The 23,153-nt window shown below is 35.4% G+C and overlaps 1 protein-coding gene across 8 annotated transcripts in view; it reads left to right on the top strand.

Annotated features, from left to right (window-relative positions):
• The window catches only part of LOC132704149 (rho GTPase-activating protein 21-like), a 293,818-nt gene that overhangs the window by 180,474 nt on the left and 90,191 nt on the right, over positions 1-23,153 (top strand). For all 8 annotated transcript variants that reach the window (XM_060673964.1, XM_060673969.1, XM_060673966.1 and 5 more), the window contains 4 exons: positions 17,251-17,382; positions 17,605-17,850; positions 19,845-20,195; positions 21,097-21,430. In XM_060673964.1, the coding sequence (XP_060529947.1) occupies positions 17,251-17,382; positions 17,605-17,850; positions 19,845-20,195; positions 21,097-21,430 (1,063 nt within the window). The remainder of the gene's footprint in view (positions 1-17,250; positions 17,383-17,604; positions 17,851-19,844; positions 20,196-21,096; positions 21,431-23,153) is intronic.

Raw genomic sequence — 23,153 nt, 5'->3', positions numbered from 1 at the left:
GGACGAAAGAGTGTTAATTTCGAAATTACACCGCGGAAAGCGAAACCGATCCCATTAGAAAAGTAATTTTCTTTGCTGACGCACTAAGATTTTTACGATCGCTCGTAAAATTCGTGAAAATAGAAACGTATCGGTGTCCGAAACTAACCTTATTTCACCTCGGCACTAAATGTCGCGATATTTTTAGACACGAAAATCAAAAAAGAAAAAGCAAAACTGACTTCAGTAATTTGCAAGTGCCAAAAACAATTGTCGAAGTGGACGAAACTGCGATTCCTTTAGGAGTATGCGGAGTGGAAAATACGGGAACATAAAAACAGCTAGAAGAGATGCCTGTGGCTAGTTTCGCCATAGTTCATACCTAACTAGGTCTCAGTGACAGAAACCGTAATTGTTCAACGGTCCCAGAGCCAACTACTCATATCTAAATTATACGTAAAGAAATCAAACACTGAAACTATCTTTTGCCTAAGGATCAACGCAAAAACAAAATAATTAGGAGTGGCAGTACGAAAATCGTACTGAAAGGAAGTTTAATCAAGACAAGATCGAAGATTCATTTATTCATGGCAGAGACATCACACCCAATGCTTACGTTTATTACGGCCAATGGACACACAAAATTTTTATAAATTTAAACAAACTATTTACATTATAGAAGCATTAATATGTGAAACTGTATTGGTATTGGAGTAAAATATTTTGACTACACTTGCTATACTTTTTTCAGTAGTTCTCCCTGACCCGTCCAAATAGTACCCCAGCGTTTTTCTCCTCGAAATAATTGTTCACGAAGGTGATTAATTGATTAAACAATTCTTCTATCAACGAAAAATCCGAGAATCTATAGAAATCTATTATAAGCAACCAAACAATCTTAACCGCGACTCAGGTATCTGTGACAATCAGTCATCCCAGACGATGTTTACACATCCACACACCCCGAACGTTCATCATCTCCTAAACTCTTACAGCCACGTTTAAATTCAGCTGCCCAAAAGTTTAGTGGTAAATGACGGTACAGTTTGCATATTAGTATTGCCTTTTAAAAACAAATACTTCATGATAGCTCTATACTCAGTTTTTTTCCATTCTCACGAAACCATTCACATCGACTCACTCAAACGACTCTCAACAAAAACCACTCGTCCAAAATGGTTGAAACTTGGGTAAGTAACTATCAGAACTACGATCATTAGCTTTTAGTACCTAGTGCCCCCATCTTCTGAATGAGGTCGGAAACTCTTCAAGTGAGCCTTGTATATTATGGGATGTTCCAATTTTTGTTGGGTTTAACTCTTGTTGACATATTTGCATATTTGTTGTCTGTAAATGATATAGGCTTGAGGCCTTACAATATCTGCAAATTTCTCACAATTTCAATCAAATAACAAACAGGTCTTTAACCACTTCTGTTAATAATTGGGATAGTTGCAGGGTGAGGAAACAAACAATGAAAATCTTTTTTTTATAAACAAAAGTTATGGCGACTTTGTGTATAGTCGCATGTCCTAAATATTTATAGGTTAGATGGCAGATACTTTAATGGCTAAGTTAAAATATAATATTACGTTGTGAACATTGTAGTGTTGAAGTTGAAGACGGAAGCTAATGTATATAATGTAATTGCGATTATTATAGAACATTTTGGAAGGGAAGAGTGATTTTTAAAAGAAGATTGGCAAACTTTTCAGCCATAAGAAATAAAGAATTTAATTGAATTTGAAAATAATTTGATGGAGAAGAAAAGGAAAGTAACCAAATAGGAAATAATGATGCAATATTGTACGCTATGCAGGTGACGCGGTAATTCTCGCAAACAGTGAAGATAACCTGCAAAGTTTTACACTCTTAATATCACAGCAGAAACTTATAATATGGAAATTTCAGCTAACAAAGCCATGGTGGTATCTAGAGAGCCTGACTGACGATGAACTGACCAGAGGCGTGCATTTACTCCGTTCATTCGGAGTCGTAGAAAGATAACTGTTCCGATGTCTATCATTTTGCCCCCAAAAATGGCGTGCTCCATCCCATAACTACCGGACAAGAACGCATTTCCTTATATACGTTGTTATCTGGTCGGAAAAGAAACGGTAAACCGTCGGTCGCAGTCTGGTAGGCGCGTTTACCTCGACCAGACAGCCCGGCGACATCGTCGCTAGCTCCGTCGGGCGAAAAGAGATCCGACACATGTTCCGTATCGAGCGAGATAAAAAGCGATCTAAATACTTTAAAACGCGGCGAACTAAACAGTTTATCGATTTTAGAAATCGATTACTTATTTCGCTTCGCATTCTTATCTGTTACGGGTGATTTATATTGACCGTCGACGTGGTAAATTGGACCATAAAGTGCATAATATCTATATCGGATGAATAATAAATAACGTTTAAAATTCGAGCGGATGGCGTATAATAATAATACATACAACAATAATATATACGTTCATTTTCGAAATAAATAATTGCGGGTTATCGTTGGTTAGTTTCGATAAGGGTACAATTGTTTGCGAGCATAAGTCAAAAATACAATGAATAGTGATCAATCTGAACCCCGGAGGCTTATAGTGCTTTCACACTGATGTCTGCTACCTGCAGTCGTAAATTTACCAGCGTTAAGTAGGTAGAAATGCGTAGTTTTTTATTTTTTAACATTTAGTTTTGATATCTCACGAAAGTGAGCTACATGAGGCGCACAGACACCTGAGTCGAATAAAATTTTATGTCCGGTTTTATAATTGTGTTCGGCAACTGCTGATGGGATTATTTTTCTTAGTCTTAAGGCTCTTTCATATTCTTTGAGCCTAGTTGATATTTTTCGTCCGGTCTCTCCAATGTTTTCTTTGCCGCATATGCATGGAATGTTGTAAACTCCTGGCATCTCAAATAGAATTTTGTCTTGGACGGATCGAAGATGTTGATAGATTTTTGGACAAGTGGTAAATCTTTTTTTGACGTTATATTTCTTTAGAACTTTTGATATGTGGTCAGTGATGTTTTGAATATAAGGAAGGAAAACAGCGACAAGTGTGGGATTGCTTTCGGTTTTATTGCTACTGGGAGGTTGTGGTAAAGTGTATTTTGTGATGGAACGCTTAATATCTTTAATGTGGAAATTATTAGAGAGAAGAGCAGTTTTAATTCTGCGTTCAATGACTCGGGCTGAGATAATTTTACGGCTCTGTAAACGAGAGAGTTGATAACCGATGATTTTTGGGCCGGATGGTGATGTGAAAATGCATTAAGGTATCGGTCTGTGTGCGTAGGTTTTTTTTTGTAAACTCAATGACCCAATGTTAGATCTGATTTTCTATTGATAAGAACATCTAAGTATGGGAGGTTGTTATTAGTTTCTATTCCAATGATGAAACCTATTTATTAGGGATTCCTGACCATGAGGCCAAATAACAAAAGTATAATCGAAGTAGCGTTTCCATAATTTTGGTTTTAGATGGAAGGTGTCGAGAGCTTTCTTCACAATAAATATATTCGCGATGACTGGTGGAGAACCCATAGCTGTTCCCGACGTTTGTTCAAAAATTTGATTTGATAATAATTATTCAAAGATTTCATCAACGAGAAATTTCATATAAAGAGGTTTATTGAAAATTTACAATCTGTAGTAGGTCCTTTTTCAGCAAATCCTGTGAGTAATTATTAATCGTTTACCTTTTCCGGAAGGAGCTTTTATTATTTTAAATCATCCTTTTTCATTTCACTATTTTCTCTGCTGATTGTAAGTCATTTCATTTATTACAGTTTTGAACACATTGTGAATAATAATTTGCTCATTTTTAGAAAGTTCAGTTTTACGAATCCGTTTCTCTTGGCAACAACTACCTGAAAGTAACTATAATTCTAATTTTAAACACTAAGGCTAAGTTTTACACATTAAGAAACACAGCATAGACACAGCATTTCATTAAAGAGAAAGAAACATTTATCTCTCGAAGTCAAACAAATTGTATAAACTGTTTATAATTCCTCACTTAATAATGTGATTTGTTAAAATTACCCATGACTTTTTTGAAGAGAATAGTGTCAAATTCTACCTAAACTACGAAACCTAAAGGAACGGCTTTCTAATGAGGAAACCCAAATAAGGTGAGAAATTACTAGTCTTTGGAACCATTACTTATGAAATAAGTATAATAAAATAATAAGTAATAAGTAATGAGACATGGTTTGACAGAACTCAACCAACGTTCCAGTTAACTTTTGGAAACATGACTTTTTTTTAAAGAAGGCAGTGCTGAAAATATTTTAAAATAACATATAAATAGACCGCATTTCCAGTTCATGGTGCCGCCGGGTTTTTGCAGTTTAATAAGCTTAGTAGTTGATTGAAATTTTCTGTTTTCAATTCTGAGATGGACCTGTTGAAACAAAAATGGGTGCTGAAAAGAGGAAAATAAAATGCAGACAAAGGATCAAGCTGAAAGATAAAATTTCTAAAGAGAATCGTGCTTTCCTTTGGACAACTATTTATTTCTTGCTATTAGATTAGATTAGATTATTAGAATTTTATCAGTTGCCTAGACGTCCTTTTTTACAGCAAAAAGACTAATAGGTTTCATAATTTTCGTGTATCTTTTGGTATGGCATCCTCATCATATCACTCATGAAATTGTCAATTTAATTTAAATTGGAAATTTAAAATTAAGGGAATAGAGGATACATGTTACAAAGTGTGGTGTGCATATCGGTGACATTAAGCGGACGACGCTCGACTTTCCTAGCCTTTCCTTCGATCTGCGGGGTCAAGAAAAAAAATTGGTTTTCGACGGACGTTAAAAAGTGAGCGGCGTATGTAGGGCACGGAAATAAATTTTTCATACGGCCCGGTATGGCGCGGCGGGTGGGCCTCGCGATTCGCAGCTTTTAATAAAAGGTGACCCGTTCTGGTCATAATTTAATAAGCGGTCCGCGTGAATGGAACGTAGCGGCCGCGTAGCTCATATTTTATTTCTCACCGGGTATGACAGAATAAAGTCGCTGCAAATAGCGGGACGCTGCCGACAATGCCGCGGCAAATATTCCGTATTTACTCTTTGTTATTAAATGTATATTCATTTTTTGTCGAAACCAAATTAATGAATGCCAGACATTTAATCATATACATGGTAGGTATGCACATAACTTAAGGAGTTTTTTATTTGACTTGTTTTAGTTCAAAGTTAGTCCGTTCGATTTAAAAACACTCCGTTTGGTTAGTTTTGCTTACGATTTTCTTACTCTTTTTCTTAGTTCTGTAGACTGTGATGTAGTCTACCACTTGTCCTGACTTCCTTTCCTGTTTGCTGGTTCCACTCTGGTGTTCTCTGTCTTCCCCAGCGCACAATATCCTGAATGCAAAGCTGTCTTATTTGACTCTCTCTGCTATTGGTCTCAACGTTTTATTTTTTTCAGTCGTTTTTGTTGCCGCTTTTGTCTCGAATGATCGCGATCCATAATAATGAATGGCGTACCTCGAAAAGTTGTAGTTGGGCCCTTTATACCACCGTAATTTCACAGCGGATCTAACGAAAATACCTGCAAAATTCCTCAGTTGAGATGGTGTTAGTAATCTTAAATAAAAGATTCATTGGTGTAAACGATATTCAAGAACTTCAGATACAAGTTTTTTCCGTTCCTGAAAAAGTTCGTTTCCTTTCATTGCGTTATTTTTTAAAATTAAAATTGGTTTAATAATATAGTGAAAACTTCTATAACCGGACACTCAAGGTTCCTCTAGTTTTGTTCGCTTATTAGAGGGGTCCGCTCATTAGAGGTGCATGAAATAAAAAACAATATAAATCGTAAATATGTATTACATTTATTTCTTTAAAAACATACAAACAACTATAAAAAAATGTAGGTGAATGAACTTTAATTATTTATTTACAAACTCTAAGATACTAGCCTGACGCATATTTATGATTTTTTGCTTTAACAAACTTGACTTAAAATGATCTTCTAAATTTTTAAGCTGTTGAAATGTAGTCCTCTTTATAAAAAACTTGTATATCGGTAATTATTTTTAAGGCTTCATTATAGCTGTTAATTGTGCTAGGTTTCCCACTATCATATTTTTGATCGGTGTCTTCTTCCGGTTCAGGTTCTTTCATATTTTCAATTGCATCTTCAATGTTCACACTAGTCTTCTCAGTCGCTGTAATACCGTCGATTCCAACATAGTTTCCAAGTTTCTTGCTTTATGTTCATTTCAAGTATCGTAGATATTGGGATATTATCTTTTGGATACGATTCCATTGATGTGGAAACGTCATTATTTTTTTGAAAACCAGCTTTGTTGAAACAATTTTCAATGGTTTCTGATGAAACTTTATTCCAGGGTGAGTTAATAAAATAACATGCTTCTAAAATATGTTTCTACTCCCATCTGTAAAATGACGAATTGCTCACCGATCTAACGTGCGGGAAACGTCACTTTACCACGACAGTTTCGTTTCCAACAGATCCGAGCCACTTCGGACTATTCTGAGATTTTACCTCACGGGATTGGGAGCAATCCGATGTTTTCGGAGATATTTCCCACTTGAATTTTGACGTTTGTCAATTCTTACGGTCATGTCAGTGGATGTATTCGTGTTTTTTTGCGAAAATGTACCCAAAAATTAACGGTCGTTGAAAAAGTATAGTATGCAATACGTTCGGTATACTTTTTAAGTCGCTCGTTTATTAAACACTCCCGCTCGTATCAAATAAACTTGTTGTATAATATACTATTACCTCACGGTGGTGCGATGGTGCGTTATCTAAGAATAATGAAATGTTTCTCTGTTGTAGGGCCATTCTTCTATCAAATTGTAACAACCTTAATTCATAATGTCTCGTGTCATCCACGCTTTCTTGTTATATTTCCATATTGCCCGTAATTTTTTAATTGATACAATTTTAAATGCTAATAGTTTTTTTACTCACGAGCAAATCTTTTTGTCCTACCATATTACCACAAAATAAAAGTGTAAGCCTCTCCTTGGAAAGTTTTACACCGCTACATTTTTCGGATTTCAAAGCAAGTGTTTTGTTAGGTAAGAAAGAAAAGGCCAGTCTCATCGGCATTGTAAACATCGTGTGGCTGATATTCCAGGAGTACTGTGGGCAACATATCTTTAAACTGATTTACGTTTTCTTTACTCATATCTTAAAACGTATCGCATGTGTGCGCCACTTTTCCAGCCATGTTAAGCTTTAAAATTTCGCTATTTCTTGAGTCTTGGCGTTTACTAAGTGCCCCGATATTGGATCACACACTTTATAATTTGAAGTCCTTCAGTTTTTACAAAATTGCTTTTTTGATCAGCTATTTCCGCCGCTTGAGTTTCCCCGATTTTAAATATTTCTGCGACCTTCCGCGCTGATAAATTTTCCTTTTCCGAAACGTTAACAATTTCCTTTTTTTGCAAAGTGAGAAGTTTTTTAGTAGGTGAAATTTTCCTTTTCCGAAACGGTAACAATTTCCTTTTTTTTTTGCAAAGTGAGAAGTTTTTTAGTAGGTGCCCTTTTAAAAATTGTGGATTCCACTTACGGCATTTGTTTGCAAAATAAAACTGCAAGTAATGAATAATACGATATGATATGAAAAACCAAGAAGGTATTTTTTTTTGTCAGGACAGTGTTGTCCGCGTCCGTTTAATGGGGTGTCCGGTTAAAGGAGTATGTTTTACAGGTAAAAGGGTAGGCAAATATTTCGTTCCAAAAAACATGCCGTTTCAAGAGGAGTGTCCGCCTAATATAAGTGTCCGTATTGAGAGGTTGCACTGTAACTGCAAAATATAAAAATGTTGAGTAAATCAGCTTAACTGCTGGAAATATTTAATCGGGAACGTTGAGGGAATTTTAAATAAAAGCGTATTTCTGTCTTGTGTTACGAAACTAGAAAATTGATGAGTTTTCCGTTCTGTATCGTAGTATTGTATGGATGCGACTTAAGAGAGAACCGAGAGCTTGGGGATCGACTAGCTCTTAAACTTGTTATTGACCTGCAAACTTTTGTCTACACTTCTCTATCAGAATAAGCCCTCGTAACAAGTCCGTTATTCTACAAAGCTCATCTACTCATTTCAGTTTCTTCCCACATCCACTGTGGACCTTTTGGCGGCATCTCCTCGCTAGAAGTTTGGCTTTTTCTTTACCTTCCACTATGCCCGAGTACTGTTACCTTATTACGTCATACTAATGGGGAGAATGCCTCTTGTCAGTTTTTCACGGTTTTAAAGCAGCAAAGTTAAACATTTTTAGTGAAAACCCTCATTAGTTCTTGTTTCGCTTTTTTTCTTGGTGATATTAAATTCACAAGATGGGTTAATTTTCTTCATTATTTCATATGTTAACTTTTTATTTCCGTTCAGTTGTCACTTCGTTGTCCATCTCAGGCAACGCCCACCCGACTTTAACAAATCGAAGCGGATTACGAAACGCGTTTCTATTAATCAAAACAATCACCCTCATCTGGGACGATTTGTTTATACGCGAATGGCAGTTCTGGAACGCAAAATATCGGGACAATCAATCAAAACCCGTCTCGTTCAATGAGGTCGATAAATTAATCCGGAGGAATACTATATTAGTCCAGTGGCACCGATAGTTGGTTTGCACACGATGGTTGGCCACAATTTTTTATAGTATTTCGGCTATTATGTCACTCATGTTCCATACGATTTCTTCTACTGCATAAACAATATAGAGGGCGATTATGAGAACCATGCAATCAGAGCTTCTGAATATGTTAAAGCCAAAACTAAACAAAATACAAACACGAGGCACGCCATATCAACAAACCAAAGGCTAGCAGCAACGCTGTGTTTTTGGGTCAATGGTTGAAGATCTGAAGTTTCCCAGTCTTATTTCTCCTACAAGGATATTAAAGTGTCCAGAATTCATTAAAGAAAATGCACTGAACTTATATGTTATTTGTTAACTTTCATTTTCAGTACATACAAAGAGAAATGATCGCACGAAGGTGTCTGGAAGCTATAGGTGACTGCAATAATTGATTTACCCGAAGAGCTTGTTGGTTATTGTGGATCATGTCGAAAGGCAAGAAAAAGTGCTAAGCAGCTTAGGGAGCGCTTTTTAAATTACTTTAACATCAAAGAACAAGTAGACTGACAACGACAAATACGGAATTTACCTTAATAAACTTTCAGTTTAATATACACTTAATTCGGTTAAAGAATATGCGTTTACTTGTTTGGTTTTGTTTTATCAACATCGAGAAGATCCTATGATGTAAGCTGGAAATCGATTCAAAAATAATAGAACAGCTAAATCACTGCAAATGTCTAGGTGCAGAAATAACGAGTAACGTAAGCCTTCTCAACAAAATAAGCGAGCAAACGATGAAAGCGGCTCGAATAGCGGGATGTCTGAAAGCAATTGTATGGAAGAACAAATACTTTAATACGGAGAGCAAAATCTAGATATATAAAACGGCTATAAGACCCATTATAACATACGCAGCAGAAACAAGAGTAGATGCAAACAAAACTCTACAAGTGATTAGAACAGTTGAAATGAAAATATTAAGAACTATATGGAGTAAATCTTTGTATGACAAAATACGGAATAAGAACATCAGACAGCAGTGCGGAATGCAATACGTAGGAAGGTGAGTGAGGCAAAGACGAAGATTTTGGAACAAACACATAAAAAGAATGGCACATGGCTGACTCGTCAAGAACGCAAAAATGAACAAACCAGTAGGGAAAAGATATCAAGGAAGACCGCCACAACGGTGGCGAGAATGCTGGACCTTGTCTTCTTGGAAGACGTGTGGGCAATGAACAGGCAGTAGTCTACTAATATGGTATCCATCATCATCTGTCAAAAACTGCAGTTCACAAAATTCCATGCCGCTAGGTTCGTTTACACTCCAAAAGTTCTTTCTATAATGAGTATTTGTCCTTACACCGTGAGTAATATTGTAATATTGCATTTTGAAATACTGCCATTAATAATGAAGAGTGATGAAAGTTATAACTCTCGTTTTTCATTACAGAATATGGTTCCTGGGGTCGTAGCCTATAAAAAACGTTAAAGCGAAAAATTCACGCGCTCTTCGAAAAAAAGTCTGCAAAATCGCTCGAATCGAATTTCTCGCGGACTTCCAGGAATTGAATACACTATGGGCCAATTATTCTCGCGCTGGCATTTAAAAATATCGACTTTTATCCGATGCACTTGAACCGTCGACGCTACCATTAATCATTGAACGTGTACCTACCCGATAATTTACCCGTTTTTTGCGATCCTTTTCGGAGCGACCAATTATTTTTGGCATTAAACGGCGCGCACTGTCAACGCGTGTGCGTTCGCGCGAACCACAGACCACACGCAAGCGGTGACAGACGTCACCGCTTGGACTCTATCGTTGTTGTTTTTCGTATATCCTTGTTTAAAACCGGAGCTTATCGTTTTGTGCACCGATAAAAAAGGATTCCTTGGTTTAAACAAATTTGACATTCCTCGTTGCGCATTGGCTACGAGCGACATGCCTATATCTTTTAACATACAAAAGTCTGAACGTCTCTTTATTTATTTGAAAAAAGAAAAAAACAACTTATTTAAATTAAGTTAGTAAAGAGACTTTTAAAAAAGTGTGAATTACTTTTTGTCTTATATATACCTTACTCAGTTAACAATAAAAAATTAATTAAATTATATGCAATATTGACGTCACAGCTTAAATGATGCAAAAGAAAATATAACCAAATCAAGAGATAAACTGCATAATTTGAAATACTCCTGCTAATATTTAGTCGGGCCTCCCTTATTATCCATAACGGCTTGTAGTCTTCTGGGTATTGATTCAACTAATTTTCAAGTATACTTTATACTTCAGCAATTTTTACTTTTAATTCATTCTTTTTAGATATTGGGGCACTATTTACTTTGTTTTTTAATGTCAACCGCAAATCTTCAATTACACTGAAGTCTAGTGACTAGGCTGCTGTCTTAATAACATTTGGGCAGTTATAAAGCAACCAACTGCGGACCCGAAATGACGTGTGCTTTGGATCATTGTCGTGATAGGACCGATAATTGTTACCCATATGTATTTTTTGGGCACTAGCAACTAGATGATGTCTTAATATATCCAAATACACATATTGATTCATATTTCGTTCAAAAAATGCATATTACTTACTCCTGCAGATGACATACAGCCGCATAACATCACTCCACCTCCACTGTGCTTTACCATAGCTTTTAAATTTTTCAATTCTCTCTCTAGCGAATGCCAATCTCACACTTCTATTTACTTAGTTATTAATTATTTTGTATTTTAGTTTTTTTCCAAACTGTCTTTCCACATCAACACACATCTTTGGAACACTTTTTCTGGATAATTCGATACCTCTCTTACAATCCATCTTTCCTCACGTTCATTGAATATCTTAGAGGAGCAATAGCAACCTGCTTCTGTATTGTTTGAGGGGGCGGAGCTAAAGGAGTCCTTACATTCAAAACATCACTGTCTTGTTCTTTTAGCCTAGTTGATATTTTTTGTCCTATCTTTCCGCGCATGCACGGAAGCTCCTGGTGTCTCGAACGGATTTTGTTTTTTCATAGATCGAAGATGTTGAAAAATTTTTGGACAAAGGGTAGATCCCGTGTCAACATTATATTTCTTAGCGACTTTTGATATCTAGTCAGTGATGTTTTGAATGCAAGGGGGGACTACAGTGACAAATGTGGCTTTGCTTTCGGACTCAGTTTCTTTAGGATATTGTAGTGACGTATATTTTGATATGGAAAACTTAATATCTAATGTAGAAATTATTTGAAAAAATAGCAGATATTGAAAATTTCTTTTGTTTTCTTTTTTTATTATTTATGTTCACGTCTGATATACTTATGTGCAAAGTGACCAGATAAAAATGCTTCTTTCTCCTTCGGTTTTAATCCATTGGGAGATTGTCACTCCAGCTTACTCCACTCCAATGCTCATCGTGATTTGTTGTGTTCTTTACTTTTCTGTAGTCGATCATGAGATTGCGTTCATTCCATTCCGTTTTGTTTTGTAGTACCTTGTCGTTAATGTCAACTGTTTTGCATATATTCTTCTACTGTATAATTTTATTGTCAATTTCTTGCTTACATCTGATTGGTGTTCTAGATTTAGTCATGCATTTGGTTTTCGTCATTGATCTCTTCATTTAGTTTTTTTCTCTGTTAGGTTAAATTGATGCAGATGTCTTTTCAGATCATCGGCGTAGCAGATTTTAATTTCCGTGTCTTTCATTTTGTATCCTTTTTGCTTACGTATCTGTTTTATAAGTATTACTTACCTCTTGCAGCTGTACGCTATCGAAGACCTTCTCTAGGTCGATTAAGCACTGGTCTGTTATCTTTAACATTGCATGTATACCCGACTTTGCAGATCAGTATCACTACTATTCATCCGTTAAGGATGTATATGCATTAATTTTGTCGGTAAGGATTTTTATGGTTACTTTTAAGGAGGCGGAGACTAGGTTGACCGTTCTATAGTTAGCTGGCACTTCTTTGGCGCCTTTTTTAACTAACGGTGTCGTTGGATTAGTCTTCCATGCAACCGGGATTCTATGATGATACAGAATTTTGTTAAGGAAAATTTTAAGTTGTTCTGTATTTCATCAACTCACTGATCTTACCATCAGGTCCAGGCCGTTTTCTGTGTTTTAGGTTCTTAAGTGCTAGTGATATATCTTTTTTTGTTCCATCTTAACATTGTCGTTAACTAGCAATGTATTAGGGTCGGTTTCAGTCTGTTATTTGCTGTACAATTCTTTTAAATAAGCAACTTCTAGAGTCCTTGGGTATGTGGTTACTGCTAATTAATTCATGTTTTAAAGATGTGATAAAGATCAATACCTCAAAAATACGGTCGGATTTATGCAACGGCATCAAACTTTTATCTACCGTTCACGTTGTTTGCCTTTTCTGATTACGGAATTTACTCACCCGACTATCCGTTTTATCCACGACGATTAGTTTTCGGTGTTATCTATAATAACGACTTTCTCACGTTGTCGGTTCCGTCAAAATTTACCTGCGTGGAAAATGACCGCCCCACTTAAAATCTCGACATTTTCACGGGGGAACGTCGCTCAACTGTAGAACATTGGGATTTTTTATTAGAATTTTCAGCAACGCGCACTAACGAAGCTCTCAACTCTTGGAGGATTTTATGTTACGTGAACCAACGACCCGATATGGCAACAGGGCGAATCATTTTGCGCGATTGTGTTTGACAGACGATGCAGTGCGCGGAGGTGTTCCGGTGACAAAAACTAGGAAGTGTCGAAATGAATCATTCACGATTCTCACAAATAAGCAAACGGATTTACGGGCAACCTTCTAAAGTAGGTGTTTGTCATTGTCATCGTCAAATCGCGTACATAAATATATTGATAATTAAAGTGTTACAATTAAATGTTTCGTGGCGAATTTTAACATGGGGTTAGCCAAAAAAATAGATTTAATTTTCCTCTGTTAGTATGTGCTACCCCATAATTGGTTATTCAGTTATTGCATATTTCTTAATTAGCTTTCCTCACTTGTGTGAATAATTAAACATCAAACTTTAGCACTAGGTTAAATCATATCACCAGACTGTGTAGGCGTTTGATAATATCTATATATAAATAATATTGCTATTTGCTAATAATCGTTTTGACTTCAGACTTTTTCACGATAGTTTAAATGACTATTTTTAATTAAATTTCTTATTATGCTTGTTGGTTTTAAGTCATTTGAAAATTTGTATTAAAACGCGGTATCGATATAGATACCGCGTTTTAATAAGTGGAGGAATAGCACACGCCGTGTTATCTGTACTTTTATTTATTTTTTACCTTTGTCGCCAATTTGGTGGTTACACCAGGAACCTATTCTCTTTTTCGTTCGCTGTGATATTTATACTTATAAACATTGAGTGGAGGTTGATGGTTCTTTAATAAAAATCATCAACATTTTATATAAAAACATTTATACTTTTAATGAATTAGGAAAGTTCCAGTATGACACGACATGAATATTTTGACCTTGAAGTTTATGTGCTTTAATTTACTTTTAAAGAAGCTAAAGGGTAATAATTATCAAAAATTGGCTATATATGGAATGCTTCATATTAAAAAAGATATAAATGATCGAAATGATATTAGTAATTTAAGTTAATTATATTACAATTTAATAACAATCTAAATTAAAAAATCAAATTCGCTTTCTTTTAATAATAATGCTGAAAAATACCAACTAACTAAACTAACCAACACTTTAATAAACTCTTAGCAACTAATAATAAACGCAAACTTCAAAGTCCAAATGTTCAACATTAAATATTATATTATTAAATATTTCAACGTTGAGCAATAAAAAGTAACTATTAACATATATGTAACCAATAAGTAATTATATTTTCAGCAGTTGTTGGCAGTAAAGTGGACCCTGGATTTTTTTACATTTTATTTTCCAATTTTTGGTGAAATATTGCATTTTTCGATTTTCCGTGGTCCGTTTTGGCGTTGCAAATCATCCGATTAGTGAGCACTGATTTGGTATCTTATCGCCATATGCTGCTGTAATAAAATTTGCAAAATATTTTGGGTAACGGGTTATGTTTATGTTATGTTTTGGTTACATTAAAAATCCCGAGACTCTAAAAATCATAACAATATATCTTATAAATGAAACGAACCATTTTTTACTGCCATGTTTTGATTATGTTATTTATGAGGTAAATTAGTGAGATAAAGAGTTTACCAAACGTGTTGCATACTATACTTTTATAATACATAACATATTACATATTACTACTTTTGTACCATTCAAACAAAATATTTGCTAAAGTTGAACTGAGGTGGCTTTTACTTGACGAAAATTCATTTAACAAAATAAATAAGAACTAAAAGTTCAGATTTTGAATTTAATGGACAGATTTACATCTCTAAGGAAAGTTTAATTATGGGAAACCCACTGAGTCCTTTGGTAGCCCAGATTTTTATGGATAATTTGGAAAATATCATACTAGAACATCCTTTAAGTAAAAGTTTTCTATGGTGGTATAGATACGTGGATGATGTCTTTGCTTGCTTTGTTGGAACGGACAGATAATTGAATTTTTTTTAGATTACATTAACTCATTACATAATCGTATAAATTTCCAGAAACTCAACTTTATTTTTTAAAAATGTTGTTCCTGTTAAGTTTATGAACCTTTTGTAAAATTGGTGGTCGGTATTCATACTTTGTAATAACTGGCTTGCTGTTAGATATTTTTGTATTGGAAATTAATTGGTCTACCTTTAGTTTTTGTGAATATATATAATTTCGGGAAAATCTCAACTTTTAGTTCTTATTTATTTTGTATAATATTTGCTAGTTGTCTCTTTTTAACGATGTACGTTAGACAGAGAGTGATGTATTATCGGATATGGCATATAATTTTTTCTACTTCCGTCTGTAAAATACCCAATAACGCACGGATCTAACGTGCGGGAAGCTTTACCACGTCAGCTGCGTTTCCCACGGATCCGAGCCAGTTCGGACTTTTCCGGGATTTTACCACACGGGTTTGGGAGCAATCGGATGTTTTCGGAGATATTTCCCACTCTTTGAATGTTGACGTTTGTCAGTTCTGACGTTCATGTCAGTGAATGTATTCGCGTTGTTTTGCGAAAATATACCCAAAAACTAACGTTCGTAGAAAAAGTATAGTATGCAATACGTTCGGTATACTTTTTAAGTCACTCGTTTATTAAACACTCGCTCCGCTCGTTTCAAATAAACTCGTGAATCAAATGGTGTTTACCGCACTTGTTGCATAATGTACTATTACAGTCGGGAGTGGAAAAATGTGATGTTCTGTTTTAAATTGATTTCCGTCAAAGTTTTTCACAATTTCTCTTTTCGCCCTCATTTATTACTGTTTCTTTTCTTCCAGTACTTCAGTCAAGTTTACAGTTTTGGTTAGTTAAGAAACATTGAATACAGTGTATAGGATATCTCCAGGACACTAGAGTGCAATTTAAAATAGAAAAGTTTCATAGGTTTGTTTTACAAAGTTATACAAATGCGTAGATTCGTTTTTAGTTAAGGGAAATCAACATTATATATTACAAGAACATATCAAGTCGAAATGTAGAGCATCATATCTTCATCATCTTAATTTAATTTATCAAATAGATATTCAGGGTATCTTTACTGATTATTTTATTAAATATTGCTATACCATGATGATATCGTCCTTTCTCCATGTCGAACCACACAATTTCTCTCATTTCTCTCTCTACAAATTACTTTTTATATTGTTTGTATTGTTTATTGTAACGATTTATGTATGAGACTGCTGACTCGAATTAGAGCTCAAGTTTGTCTTAAATCAGGGAGCAATTATTAACTTTAACTTTCTTTTTCAAGTGTATATTTGAACAATTATGTGTGTATGTAGTATAAAGTTAGTCGCGTCATAAAGCACAGCAAGCACATTGTAAACATATAAAGATTTGCTGTTTGTATTATAAGTCATGTTTTGAAGTTTGATTTTATAAATATTTATTTATAACGCTATTTTATTTATTAATTTATCAGTCATAATAAAAAAACATAACGTTCAGCACCTCCTAATATTGTTAATTAGATAATATGAATTTTCGTTTACTTTAGTTAGTCACTGAAATAACTAAAATAACTAGAGTCTTCGTCGACATTAATAATAAGTGGAGGAATCTACTTGCTTGTTCCCTGTTATACCACTCGTCAATTACTCCTTATAGTTTCGAGCTCCTTTTTAAACAAGCATTTTGAATATGACCGTCTCTGGTTAGATGATTAAACATGTGTAATGGCCTTATAGATTGGTCCGAACTACTTCAATACCTTAAGTAACTACCTTTTTCAATACTGCGACAAGGAAAGCACTTTCGCAGATGTCATGGAATTAATTAGGATGGATTTATTCGTCATCAGTATAAAGTTATGTAAAAAGACTGTTAACGTATACCAAAAGGGTCAGTGATATTTGTTTCTTCATAGCCTGGCGCAGTCACAGGTCCATATTATATAGTCTTTATTGTTAAATAATTTACTTGTGATTGTCATTATATTTATCTAAGTATGTTTAATTCTCTCTAAAACCTGTGTGTTAAAACATTGTCTTTTAATTGCCCACAATTTGTCCGTTAGACATTAAAGAGTTATTATTTTTATTATTTATTTGGTATAAGCTATATCTATCCCGTCGCTTTTGATTTCATTCCAGGCCAATCCACCCGGGATAGTTTCGGTGCCGCGCGGAAGCAGGGGTCCAAGGAGTCTCTACCTCCGACGCCATGCGGACAGCTTCGGTTTCACATTACGCCATTTCATCGTCTATCCTCCAGAGTCTATCGCTGTAAGTGTATGATATGATGTTTTTTTAAGAATCTTCCACACTGTAATAATACTTTTTATAACACTTCTGGTCTTCTGAACTCGATCTTGCTAACGTGTCGCTCATCATCCTGTTTACTTCTTCAAAGCTTGACTGAACAGAACTGAAGAAGCCATCCAGAAGTTTTATAAAAAGTGTCTGATAAGATTGATATATGTTCGACCATGACACGTGTACACGCAGGAAGACGATGGCAGGCACGCAGCTTGTGGGGCGCTGCTCGCCCCTATGGACACCATCTTTGTGAAGCAAGTGCGCGAACGCAGTCCCGCCAGACAAGCGGGTTTGCAACGGGGCGATCGCATCGTTGCCGTCAACGGGGTGCCAACTGCTAGTAGCACGTACCAACAGGTGGTCCATCGGATCGCCAGCAGTCCCGACTACCTCCATCTGCTCGTCGTGCCAAAAGAAGAGGACGTACTTCAGAGGGTACGCTTGTTTAAGAGGTTCTCCGATATACTCCAAATCAAAATTCCATCCATCTTCCGCAAAAAAAAATTAGCAAAAACTTCGTTTTTAGCTCTTTCTCAAAGTTTTTTCAAGTCATCTATCAATAACTGCTCCGTTGTTTATCTATTCTATTTATATATTAGATAATCCTATAACATTTCATTTCTCATTGTAAACTATTGTACATTTCTCATTGTAAGTTATGCATCCACGAATATGCGGTCTTCTCATGGTGTCGACTTTTCTCTAGACAACTAATTGCGATGTGGTAAAGATATTATTCTCTTCTTTATTGTAAAAACCACTTCTTTACGTTTTCCAATTCTCCGCATCACTTCTGTATTTGTAATGTGATCGATGTAGCATATCGAAAGAATACGACCACATATTCTTAGCTAAATGTTAATGCTAAATATGGTTCGGGAGTTTTGAGTTTCTAGGCTTACCAGGTATGTATACGTGGCTATCTGTTCTATTGTTCAGTTGTTTATTTACGATTTGCATCAGAGGTCTTCGTGCCTTGCTGATGTCCATGCTTTCAGTCTTGGATGTGTTGAGATTTCGGCCTTACAGCGACTTTGCTTAAGTCTTTGTAGTTCGATGCAGTCATTTACGATGATAACTGTTTTATTAGCACATATTTTATATTTATTTTAAGAAGCAGCTCTATGAGCTTATCATATTTGACGTTGTCAAGTGCCATAGAAGAGTCTAAGAAGCACGTGAATCTCTGAATCTTTTAATCAGAACTTGTAGGCTGAAAATGGCTTCTCTTGTACCCAGTCCGCTACAGTAATTAAACTGAGGTTCTGGTATATTTTCCTCACATTTAATTTGGATTATCTTGTTAATATGATTTATCATTGCATTTCGTGTCTTGAGTGTGGATACAAAGCCATTAATCTGGAATATTTTCATAGAAACTTCTACAGTCTATTGTAGTACTATTTACAAGTGCTATGGATTCCTTCTGCGTAAATTATTTCTCCAATAATCATTTTGCATTTGCATTCTACTCAGTACCTGCTGATATACTAATTGAGGGAGGTAGAGCAAGCAAGTTGAAAACCGATTACTTCTGGGCCGGATGATGATGTGACAATGCACTGTGGTGTCGGTCTGTGTACGTGTAAAATGAATGACCCAATATTCGGTCTGATTTTGTATTTATAAGAATATCCAAAAATAGGAGATTGTTATTATTTTCTAATTCAATGGTTAGACATGTTATAGTGCACAGAGTTTAAATAACAAAAATATGATCAACGTAACGTTTTCATAGTTTTGGTTTTATTTCTCTAATTGGGAATTTAATTCCAGATTCTCGGATTTTAATATATCTTAAATAGTGTCAAGAGTTTCAGGAATAACGATTTTAATATAGAGGGGCTGCTCCTCCAATTGAGTTGTCAATAGGTCGAAGGAGTAAATCTGGTTTGTGAATCTTATTAGTGAGTCCATAGAATACATTGTCGAGATTAGACGAAAAATATCAGATATCAGCAGTTGCCTATTACAATCATGAACCGGACATAAAAATATTATTCGGCCAAACAAAAATTCTTGCATGCAATCATTTTTTCTACCAAAGAAAAATCCGAGAATACATAGAAATCTCTAAACAACCAAACAATTTTAACCGCGACTCTGGTCGTTTCATCTTTCGCCAAAATGGGAATCAGTCATCAGTCAATGTTCATGTCCCTTCTTTATCTCCGTCCCCTCAAACGGTAAATAAGCAGGTGCAAAGTAGAATTCAAAACAATTTCAATTACGCCATGAAGAAACTAACAGGATGATTTTCGAAATTAGAGATAAAAAGTTCTGTTAGAAATAAATGTCTTACGCAGAAGTTTTATTAGAAGATTTAGCATTCACTAGTGTTAGTATTTTAGTTATGCGCAAAGGGCTTAGGCTGAACACTTACTAAAATAACTAAAAAAACGCTAAAAATTATCCAACTCGCATTGCAGTTTTTCCCTGACACCGCCTACAATCCGATTTCCAATCAACCTCAAGCGTATCCTGAAGGTCCCGTGGACCGAACTAGCGCGCAGCAAATTCTGACGCAGCGCATTGCGCAGCAACAAAAACGCGCGGCCGCGCAGGGCCCGGAGAAGTTTCGCGTGGACGCCGCATCGTGGCGCTACCTGCACCAGCCTTACTTCTGCGGTTACGATTTCCCGGGAACGGTCCCGCAGGGTGCCAGGGTCGCGCACCCCGACCAAGGCAAAATCGGTCACCAGAAGAGCGCGGAGAGTGTGCTGCAGCCGAGCAGACGAGACGCACAGGAGATTTACGCGGAGATCCGTCAGCCAAATGAGGTTAGTCGCGCAAAACAAAATATATTTGGGAATATCGATCCAAGAAATGTCATTTTTATTATTACTTAAAAAATAACGAGTTTTTGATAAATAACATAGAAATAACCTTCATAGCAAACGCAATACTAACAAGTTCATTAAGTTACCACTAAGATTCATTGATGATCTTTCAGAATTAAACAAAAAAAATTAATAGTTTGCTTCTTATTATTATCCCATAAGCATTCTTGTACATTGATTGATTAATTGCAAGGGTGTGTCCCCGTGTCCAAAATATTTTTTTACAAACCTTCCTTTTGAAGAATCTGATTTATGTAATTTTTCCAAAAAACTGTTAAACTTCTATATATACTATAATATACTTCTGTACTCCTATAAGTAAACTTCAAAAAAACAGATATCCCACAAGACCCATGGTTTGATTTATATATTCTCCTTATAAACATCTAAGATACTAAACAAGTAGATGTGTTATTTTGATTTGATTCCAACTCTGCAATTCATTTAAGAAAACATGATCATAGCTTCAATCAAGATTTTCAAATGTTAAATTTTCAAAGTAAGGAGTACAAATTAAGCTTAAGCTTTGAAAATTAACAATCATCAGTTCGATCTTAATAACACCCCATTGAACTTATTTTGAGCAGAATTTTTTAGCGTTGTGAAAATTGGAACTTATATTGTTTTTTTTAATTCTGTTAATTATTTAGCAAGAATTTATAAATTACCTAGACCTAATGGTTATTGATTTTGTGTATATATAGAGAAATTGTGCAACTTAGAAAAAATTGTAGTGTTAATGAAACATTTCACTCTACTAGTAAACAGTTTGTTTTCCAAAAAAAAAACTTTATAAAAGAAAGTATTGTCTAGCCTAAAGACCCATATTTATTTTATTTAGGTACAACTGCGTCAAAAATCGCGGGCTGGTCCCCAGGTGCCCCTGTTTAAAAAAATGGGGCAGATGGGTCGCAGGGCCAGCGAAGGAAGCACGTTGTTGTCCAGCACGGAATACCATGGCGCCCAGTCTCTAGCCTCGTCGGACGGCGGCTTTTCGGATCGTTACTATATTAACGACATGAAGGCGATGTACAAACCAAATTATTTACCGTCCGGTAACGATTCTACCCCGGGTCAGGACGGTAGTGGCACCATGTTGAACGCGAACTGCAGATTGAGCATGGACGTTGAGCGTAGGGAGAGCACGAGCAGTTTGTCCTCTTCGATTGCGGATAGTAAGTAGCCCCCGAAACTGTTTCAGGAGGAATCCAGAAGTTTTGTAAAAAGCATTACATTAGCCTGTGGAAGTTTCTTTGAAAAATTAATACTACCACTATTTTGTTTTCGCACATTTAATATTTTTTTTTTACATTTGTTTATTTGAGGAAAAATGGACTCAAAGGTTTGGTATGAAATGCATATTTGGTAGATTTTTTAGCTGGGAAGAATAATGACAGAGGTGGTGCCAAGTTGCCAAATCTTGCCAATTGTTTATTAAGCTCAAATATGGAAAAATTCACATTTATGGGTGTTATGTGGAGTGGTCATAGTCGTCCAGTTGGACTAATTTTTTTTAAATCAAAAATTCCATAAATGGCCCATCTCTCGAATTGGAGTTGTAAACTCAAGAGACAAGTACCACCTTGTCCTCTTTCACGCCAGTTTACTATAAAAATCCTTTTTTTATATAAAAAGCACGTCAATACGTATATGTTTCGTGCACTCAATTGATCATCTTCTGTTAACACCTAAAATGACATATTTAGGATCGAAGCGGTAAGCCAGAGTTCTGTGCGGAAATTGTAAACTAATATAAAATCAAAAAAAAAAAAAATGCAAAAGAGGTTGCATCGTCTTCAACTAGAAACCAAATAATTAGATAATGGTATGTACACTTATCTAGGTTAACACTTGAAATGTTAAATATTTGGAGCAGATTGTGCTAGAGAGTGCTATAGTGATAAAATAACAAAAATTACATGTTTAGCCATTTATCTAAATCTCAATCGAGACTGTGGTTAATGAAAGGATATACTATATATAATAAGTGCCACGAATAGCTTCAGAAGTCCAAGCAGTAGAAGTATAATCTAGTTTATTGGCTAGCTTTTTTAACAATAAATATAAATTATAAAAAAATACAACAAAAAATTAAATGGATGAACAGGGAAAGGGTATAAACTCCGTATACAAAAAAACACTTCACCGGTAGACATTAAAACAAACTGTGAGCATTTATATATCAATGTTTATGTTGAATTCCTCAAAACTATAAAAACAATTTTAATGCCTTTTTTACATCTTTCAACTCTTATTTCCTTTACCCGGGTTGGGATTTTGTAAATTTCAATTCAATGTATTAACATTCTCATATCGAAAGTTATGCTGTGGTTGAGAAGTTATCTCATGGCATCATTGTGGTTTAAAAAAAAAAGAGATTAATTTATGAAAACGCATCGTTCTGATGGTGTACTACCCCTTATAAAGTTAAAAATCATTAAACCAAAAATATTTACCCTAACCAATTGTCAGAAATACGTGTTGAGGATGTAGTAGCGGACGCAATAACAATACAAAGAGGAGTCCGAAAAGGTTGCGTTTTATCTCCACAACCCTTCCCATTACTCTAAATTTGTATTTTGGCTAGCACTTCTAACAGGGAATTGGAATATTTGGGAGACCTTAATTAATAATCTACGTATGGGACACCTGAGCAACGACACATATTGTTTGCCACAGACCACAGTGCAAGAAAGAATAGGAGACAGAAGTTGTATCGTCAGAAAGAAAAAATCCGCCCGTAAGATAATGAACGTGAACGGCCAAAAAGAACGTGAAGGTCGAACCAGAAATATGGAAAAAAGAAGAAACGTTTTTTATTCCCTTCAAATTAGTTTACGGTTTCTGCTCAGTATGGCGTGCTGCTTTTTTTTATATACCACTTTGGTAATTCTGATC

This window comes from Cylas formicarius, unplaced genomic scaffold (genome assembly GCF_029955315.1).
Source record: "Cylas formicarius isolate icCylForm1 unplaced genomic scaffold, icCylForm1.1 PGA_scaffold_6__28_contigs__length_40554024, whole genome shotgun sequence".
Lineage (NCBI taxonomy): Eukaryota > Metazoa > Arthropoda > Insecta > Coleoptera > Brentidae > Cylas > Cylas formicarius.
The sequence above is the reverse complement of the archived record's forward strand: the minus strand, read 5'-3'. Positions and strand labels throughout refer to the sequence as shown.